Below are 8,549 nucleotides of genomic sequence, written 5' to 3'. Positions count from 1 at the left end.
AATGCCGAATTTCTTTCAAAGTGGTTCCGTGGGCTCCAAGCTCTACCATTCCCATGGCTATTGCGATGCTCAGAGGAGAGAAAAGAATATTCTCATCTTCTCTTGCAGCTCGCAGCTGATTGTAAATGTTCACAGAAAGCTCAGCAATGGTTTCATCAGGCAAATTTGTCTTGAAGGCTTTGCTTTGCAAAAAAAGCAAAGACAACAGTCCAAGGAAATACATGTCTTGAGATTGTAAGATCTGCAAGATAAATTTCAGAGAAAATAAGTTAACCTTTTCTAAGTAATGAAAGATTTAACTTGAGAGAAAAAAGAAGAGTAAACTTCAGTCTTATATCTGTGTGCAAAAAACTGCAACTAGTCAGTGTTCAATGCACAGTTCCATTATTTGGAGGAGACACAAATACATAAACCGTTCAAACTGAAGTAATGATCCATTTTCAAAAAAATAACCACTAATTGTGTCACTATGTTTTTGAAATCTTTCAACCATAGTTTAACAAGAGCCAGCTTCTACAGAGTAAGACCTCAAAGATGTAGGAACACTTTTCCTACTTTTACTTTTTAATTTTGCTGTTGTCGTCATTAAGCAACGCAGATCTGGAATCAGTGTGTGTTTCCGTGCTTTTTCACCAAGGAGACCTACAAATGTGTGTTTCTTTCATTTGACCTTCCAGTAAGATGCAACTTATTCATTTAAGTTACTCTAAGCCTCAAACTGACAAAACTATTTCAAGCAGTGTAAGAGAGCTTGCTACCACGGATGACAAACGAAATGTACCATGATGTTGCTCAGTTGCAAAACACATGGCAAGCAGCCAAAAATTCTTTGAAAGAAAAATAAATCATGCCTTAGTTACCAAACGAAATCCCTTTTGTTAGTAAATAATGGTCAAAAGTTGGGTAGTTACTCTAGCTAAGAGACACCACCTGCTCAGAGATCTTCAGAGCAAAAAGTTACTGTACACAACAGCGAGAAAGATCCAACAAGGAAAACAACAAAGTAAACTGAAGAGAAAAAAGGGTTAGCACTAATGCTTTGGACTAATCCATCCTCCAAGCTTCACTAAAACGCTTCAAGTTAGCAACGGTTCTCACTCTATCCCCATTTAGCTCATCCCACAACTACTGATACTAAAACTCCAGCTCCTGGAGCAGTGTATGTACGTTTCCATGCTTCCATGTTTTCCTTTAGACTTCATGCTACCTTGGCATCTGACCCACTAATGCTAAGTGTCTCAGGTCAGAAATACCAAGTCAACAGAGCTTGCTTTCAGTTCCTTGTGATAACTTTCTGTATCTCTAACAGAAAACAAAGCAAAGATTCCTGAAGCAGTAGGTCAGACCATTCAAGGCTAAAAGCTTTACTCCAGAAGCAGTAACATGTTGTTGCGCCAGTCGGCAGGGCTTGTCAGCATGGGGCAAATTTGTGTGAATGTGCTATTCTGATGCTTGACTGAAGCCAATTTGCATGCAGCCAGCCCAAGTGCCTCTGCCTTATGCTTCCCAGCTCTCCCGTGCCTGCAGTTACCATGGGTTTCTGTATACCTGACACACAGACCCTTGTAAGCTTTAGACAACATTTAAATTATGCATTTCATCTTCAAAAGACTAAGTAGCATTATCTAATTAACTCATACAACACTGAACGATACATAATTTAAGCATTATTACTCACATTCTATAGCTGAGAAAATATAAGCAGCAACAGAGTACGCACACGTGCCTTGGCAGCAACAACGGCAGTCCCTAGTTAAGATTCTTCCTGTCCCCTGGCCACGGATCAGCCTTTTGTTTATTTTTGCACTGAGAAAATTAAGTAATGAACTGGTGAAACAAACACACGCTGCAGGGGGAAAGGACAAGAGCTACTGCTTTACCTCTCCCCTGCCCCACATCTCCTTTCTGATAATTGCTTCCATGTAAGAAATATAACAAATAAGCCCCTGTTCTCAGTTTCTAACAAGCCCTCCTCTGTGCTGCCGTCGCTTCACCTTTCAGCACCACCTGATCCATCTTTCTCTGATTCTCAACACAACAGCAAAAATCTCCACCGAAGGCTCTTACTCCATTTAAGAATGGCACGGAATAAGCCAAATAAGCCTAAAGCAACAGCTTCACATTATACTTATTACTTGATGACTACATATTTCAGTTCACTTATGAAACCAGCCAGCACTTCACCCCGCCCCAATGGAAAACACTTCAGCGTGAGCCATGACCATCACTGCTTATTCTGTAAAGACTAAGACAGTCCTTTTATTGTCCAGAACATTATCAGCATACTACAGACTTCCCCAATAACTGCTTTTCTTAAGAGCAGTTAGTTTTTTTCTTAACCTGTTCACTTATTAATCACTGACCTAATGTTATTAAGGATTTTGTTATAGAAAATAACTGGATTTCTGTTTGGGAACTCTAGATTTCTTTATTCAAAAAGGGCAGAGCATGCCTCTCCCCCAGTGGTTCATCACCTACGACTTCATTTAGCACATCACTGTGATAGACTGAGCCCAGCTATCACTGTCTCATCCTAAAAGCTGTACAAGGCAAGAAAGTCGCATAGACTTAGGTCGCACAGGAGGTCTATAGCGATGTCAAAAACGGTACTCAAAAAATAGATAAGCAGAAGCTCATCTTTCTTTTTTTGAGGATGAACCCAAAGCATTGGCGTGGCTTTTAAACCAGGCTGCAAATTTGGGAAATCTCACATCCTAATCTAAGCAAACAAGTTGTGTTGCTCAATGCAGATGCAATGACACAGATAGCTAGGCTTTCCCCGTGTACCAAGAACTCTTTGAGCTCACTGTGAGGCCTGACAAAGTTAAAACAGGTTCAAGATCAACTTCAGTTTTAAATTTCTCCAGCCTTTTAGTTGATGAGGCAGCTATTCAGCACTCCATCACTGATATTTGGCACCTGTGTTATCGCCAGACCAGCTTAAATAACTGCAATGGGGAAGAAGGAGGAAAATTCATATATCTTAATGAAGTACTTTACATGTAGGTTAGACTATTTGAATGCTACTAAAATACAGGGCAGCAGACAATGCTAAAACCCCCAAATTATATACAAATCAAATTCAACTTTCTTCCTGACCACTCTGGAAAAGATCCTCACATGAAATAATCAAGTTACAGTATTTTTAAATTATTTAGTTGGACAGACAATAGAGTTAGTACATAGATGGGGATACATAAAATTTACACGGAAATGCTCTTATAAGACAAAGTACCAAACTTAAACTTTGTTCTTAAATACATGCTTAAATCCCACTGACGGCAACTCAAGAGGTTAAGCTGAGCAGAAGAAAAGTTCCCAGTAAGAATGAATTGAAGCCAAATGATTTAGATTTCCTCCCTGCTCCTTCCACATCACTTTTAGTCTAGAGAGCGTTTCTAACAGCGTTCACAGCAAAGGTCCCCATACACACGGTCCAGAGAAAAGGAAGAGAGCCAGGGAGGCGGGAGTGAGCACCCAGGTATAGGCAGAGGATGAGACCAGCTCTTTTGCTGGCAGTGCTCTCAATGCATTTGTGAAAATATGACTGTCAGTGTATGAATGAGAGCAGAATGCAAGGGCAGATGTTTTAAAGCAAGCTGAAGATCAGTGATGGTCAGTGGGGACAAGGCTGTAGATCAGAACAGACAGCTGATCAGTCCTTGTCAGCCAATGTGAAAATGGTCTAATCTTACGCATCTAATCTGAGACGTCTGTGGTAAATTCTTCAGTCCAATTCTTCTTGCACTTCTGGTACAGGAGTATGCTGTTCTACTGACAACTGGGAATATGGCTCTTAATTATCATTCTAGTCATAACAGTTACTGCTTCTCTGATTCTGCCTTACTTCAGGCTATATCACTTTTGGTTTTATGCTTCCTCATGCCTCTTCATGCAGCAGGTCTTGATCCAGCTAACAGCTGAGCACTTATTACGGTGCAGCATGTTCTCAGCAGCTCTCTTCAGTCAGAGTCGAGGGCACTCTGTTTTGTTCCTGCAGCAGCACGGAGAGCATTTTCTGAATTGACTGCACGCTATTCACAAACATACTGTATGTGAAGAAAATGAAGCTGAACATTATGTAACGTGTATCCAGGAAGTTAAACAATTCCCATGAGCATCACCAAACTTTTTAGTGAGTCTTTCTAGATTCTTCCTCAGAGCCATCAGCAGTACAGTCTTGTCATTGCTGTTCTGCACCAATGAAATCTAGTTAAATACTGCATCAGCTGAAAAGGAGTCTAAGTCCACACTGAAAAATGTTTAAAAATCAAGAACTACCAGTTGCAAATGTTACTGCATTAATTTTAAATTTATTGGCTACCTATATACATGAAAAAGAGCTGTGAAAGTGATTTTCACTCCTCAATCATGCAGATGTTAAGACCAAAGACGGATTTCTCATTCAAGGGTCAGTCTCACACAGAATGTAAGTTTTGTTTGGTTTTATTTTATCTTAACTGAGGCATGAACACCACTCTCTCTTACCAGGCAACCAAAGAATCAGTGCAAATAGACAAATCCTCTCTTTGCAATAGCCTCTTCTTGAAAAACTGTCTCTCACAAATCGCCACTTGCTACAGAGGTTTGTCAGAGTATTGCTCTTGCTTTAAACTGTCCTCAGGAAAAGAAGCAGCAACAGAACACTAAACAACGCAGCATCGCTTCAAAGACCAGAAAAACACCTGTACCTCCAGGTGAGACATTATCACACAGTTCTACCCATGCAGGTGTTATTTGGCTACTTTTACACAACTTCAACATAAATGGGCTTCCCTAACACACATATGCGCATCCTTACCCGAACAGCAACTCCACCCAGTTGGACATTCCTACGTCATTCTCCCGGTGTTTCCACTCTGGGTACAGAAACATGTCCATTTTATCTGTGGGCTTCTTTCCCTTTGGAACACTGTTCTATACAGGGTTAAAGTTTCTTGGAGCCATCTTAAATGAAGGCACTCCTCTCTCTGATTTTTGTCACTTCCCTCACATATTACTTAAAATAACAAAAAAGAGATTCCAGGTATACGTCATTCAGACGTTACTTGCATTGAGGTCACGACTAGTTCAATCCCTGGGAAACGTTTTCATTCAAAATTTCAGAAACCTTCTGTAAAGATTCCAGCAGCCCTGAAATTCAGCCTACCACATTCCACAACAGGTCACAGCCAGCTCAGTGTAAAGGCAGCACTCCTGTTCATTTGCCCTGTGGCCAGCAGAGATGTACTCCTGTACACAGGCAGAAGGAACACCAGCTTGAATAACGTTTGAAGAATAACACGCACAGGCCAGAACACAGGACTGATCAGCCATAGCTCTTGCCTTTCCCCAAGCATAAGGCTGGAATGACTAAGGGGAAGCAGAACAACATCGCCCCCTCACACCCACAAACTCTGAACTATTCTGTTCATCACACATGCTTCCAGAAAAATGCAAAAGGGGCAAGCATCCTCTCTAAGCCAAGATATTTTGAGAGCTATCATATCAAACTCAAACTGAGTTCACAGACATGAAGTATGCAGGAATTGGACTTAATGTAGGAAGGTGCCAAAAATTCGATTAAGGGTTGAATTCTAGCACCTTGTGCATGCCAGACAGGTTGAAAAAAGGGATTTTAATTTCCTTGTCTTTTACAACTTCACAGGCCTTGGGTTTTATCAAGAAACTTATTTATGGCTTTAAAAACCTACAGAACAAAACTGTGATAGAGTGCCTTTGTTTCTCAGCACACAGAAACTGAACTAAGATTAGTTGCCTTAAAGATTACTCTTGGCTACATACAAGGTAAACACCAAAGGTGAGGGAAGCACCAATGAGAAAATCTGCTGATTACTTCAGATCAGCGTGCAAAAGGAAAGATTGGGGAGAAAGGGAAGTGTGGTAACAGGACTGATTACATTCTCTCCTGTAAATAAGAGCATCTGCAGGAGCCAACAGAAGTCTGGCAGAACAATTTTATAAAGCGAGAGTTGAATTTACTTAGGGAGCAAGCCTTGCTGGCCAAATAAAAACCCCACTATCGGCTGGGTGCTGCCTCCTTTCCCTCAAACCCAACCACAATTGTATCACATTTTGACAGATTAATTGTGAAAGGATAGACATTCGGTGAAATTCAGCGACTACTGTTTTGCCAGTTAGTAAACACATGACAACTGCTGCAGGCACCTTTACTCTAGATGATTTCTTGTTGTCAATCTTATCAAAGAATAGAACATCAAAGAGGGAGGGACTGTGGAACCAGCTATAACCATTAGAAAATCAGCACAACTCTCCCTCCGAAGAGAAACCAGTGAACACCAGTTGAGCAGGAGATGCACTGTGCAGTTAACAAGATCATTAGCTGTTCACCAAGGACCAGGCAGCGGTTGTCATGGCTACCCTGAAGGATGTGCAAAGGAGGAACAGAACGGTAAGGGAGAGCTTCTGGACTGGTTTGGGCTTGCCTCGGGCAGGCTGCCCTGCAACAACAGGAGAAGGTGGCTGCTACCATAAATCTCAGGATTCTTACAAATCCACCTGATCAGTTTGTACTGCAGAACAATATAAGAATTGGATTTTCAATCCTTCCTGCAATCAAACCTTTCAGGTTTTTTTTTTTTTTAATTTAAAGATTGGGCAAATATTACATCTCCAGCTAGCATTACTGGAATAGAAGTATTATCGCATGCAGAGCATTGTGGTTTGATCTCTAGAAAATCCCACAGAAGTAATGTGGCACTTCCCAGCAGCTGCTTACTTTGTTCAATGTACTTTTCCTCCCATTCACTCAGCCGCTCTCTCCCTCCAGCACAGGGACTGACGGGCTATAACCTGAGTTGACTTCACCTGAAAAATAATTTCTTTTACATAACAAGTGGAAGCAGGCAGGTAACGGGGGACAGCAGTGCAAAGGGTAACTGCTGCAATCAAGCGACTAAATGGGAAAGCTACATCCTACCAACTGCTGCATCACTAGGGCATGCTTACACACAGAGCTGAGGTACAGCAGAGCCTGCCCAAAGGTGATGGGAGGGAAATGAAACTGCCAATCCTCAGAGCAACAGATACACAATTCATGAGGTATTATTGCTTATAGCCCGAAGAACATACCCAAGGAAATGGGAGAATAACAACATGTCCATAAAATGTTTAAGTTAAAGCTACGGTACACAGTGCAAGCAGTACACGAAGCACTGTTCAGAACTAGTTTGGTTATAGAAGTGGTGACAGTAACATGAAATCATACATGCCTCTCGATACCAGGTGGGCACGTATGCCAGCTAGGACATGCGTTATACTTAGCCAGCAAGTCAACCCCTTCTTACTAGGGTATGTATTTACATACTGTGGTCCAAAAAATGTTTATCCCTTAAAAATATTTATCTTTAGCTTATGTGAGCATATGACCTTGTCAAAGAGATTCTACAGAATCATCTAGAATCATTAAGCTTGTTTGAATTGTTTGTTTCAGAGATGTGCAATGACATCCATATTTCAATCTGCACAGACATTAGTAATAAAGTTATGGGATTTGATCACCATCTGTCAATTAGGGAGTCACTGCCTTCTGGAGCAGGAAACCTTGACGTTTATTTCATTAAAAAGCAGCACAAAAATAATATATCAAATACTGGGGTATTTAAACCTCGATTGTATTGTCACTAAGACAAAGACGACTCATTCTGCAAGAAGTATTTGGACCATACCAAAACCTTGCTCCACAACATGCAGCAAGGCATGCCCCTCAGGATTCTTTATTTCTATTTTTCAAATGACCCTGTAACACCGGCAGCTTCTAGAAAACCTGAAACGAGGATGGTACACTGAAAACTTTCATATTGACAATTTCTACCACTATATTCCGAATTTTTTTAAACTTTCATGGAGCTTGGCACTGAGTCACTAAACCACTGAGGCAATTTTGCAAGCCAAAGTTGTCTTAATTGAGCTTCCTCAAGCACAATACCTCAGCTCCAATTAAAAAATAAAAAGAGATGCTGAAAAGCCATGTCCAAAATACTTAAATTTGAATAGCCTAAAGCAAACATCTACATCCATGTCTAGACAATTAAGAAAAGGTGGGCTTATTTAAAAATCTACTACGAGGATCCATAGACAATTTTTCTCTTTATTTCTTCTGTCTAGAAAAAAAAAAAAAACAAAACAAAACAAAAAAAAAGACTGTGTTTGACAGAGTGCTTTTATTTCTGACAGCTACAATGTGCCCCACAAAGTAAAAGCTATAAATAAGAAAACAGAAAACAAACAAGCTCTGTGAAGGAGAAAATTTGAAGTATTAGGGAATCTGGGGATTTTAAAGGCTCTGAATTGGGGGTGTGCACATGGCTCTTTGAGAAAGTCAAAGCCTGACAGCGGAGAGCTTTAAGGCTAGAGATGGAAATACTACAGCGGATCTGCTTTCAGCAGATCAGAAGGGGGGTTCTACCTGTCAAGAGCAATAGAAGCACCTTGATCAGGCATAGATTGGTGTTTTTTAGATCTGTTTCGGGGAGGGGTGTCAGCCCTGTACATGACTCTGGAAGAGGTCACTCTCATGCATATTGGTC

General features: G+C 40.8%; 1 protein-coding gene across 1 annotated transcript in view; it reads right to left on the bottom strand.

The window, feature by feature from the left end:
• SERPINI1 (serpin peptidase inhibitor, clade I (neuroserpin), member 1) overlaps positions 1-242 on the bottom strand; it is a 23,585-nt gene extending 23,343 nt beyond the window's left edge. Inside the window, exon 1 of the mRNA XM_010151389.1 lies at positions 1-242. Within this exon, the coding sequence (XP_010149691.1) occupies positions 1-223 (223 nt within the window). The 5' untranslated portion in view covers positions 224-242.
• Positions 243-8,549: the final 8,307 nt, after the last annotated feature.

The sequence above is a fragment of the Eurypyga helias genome, unplaced genomic scaffold (assembly GCF_000690775.1).
Source record: "Eurypyga helias isolate BGI_N326 unplaced genomic scaffold, ASM69077v1 scaffold10105, whole genome shotgun sequence".
NCBI classification, from domain to species: Eukaryota; Metazoa; Chordata; class Aves; order Eurypygiformes; family Eurypygidae; genus Eurypyga; species Eurypyga helias.
This window is presented reverse-complemented; position numbering and strand designations above follow the sequence as displayed.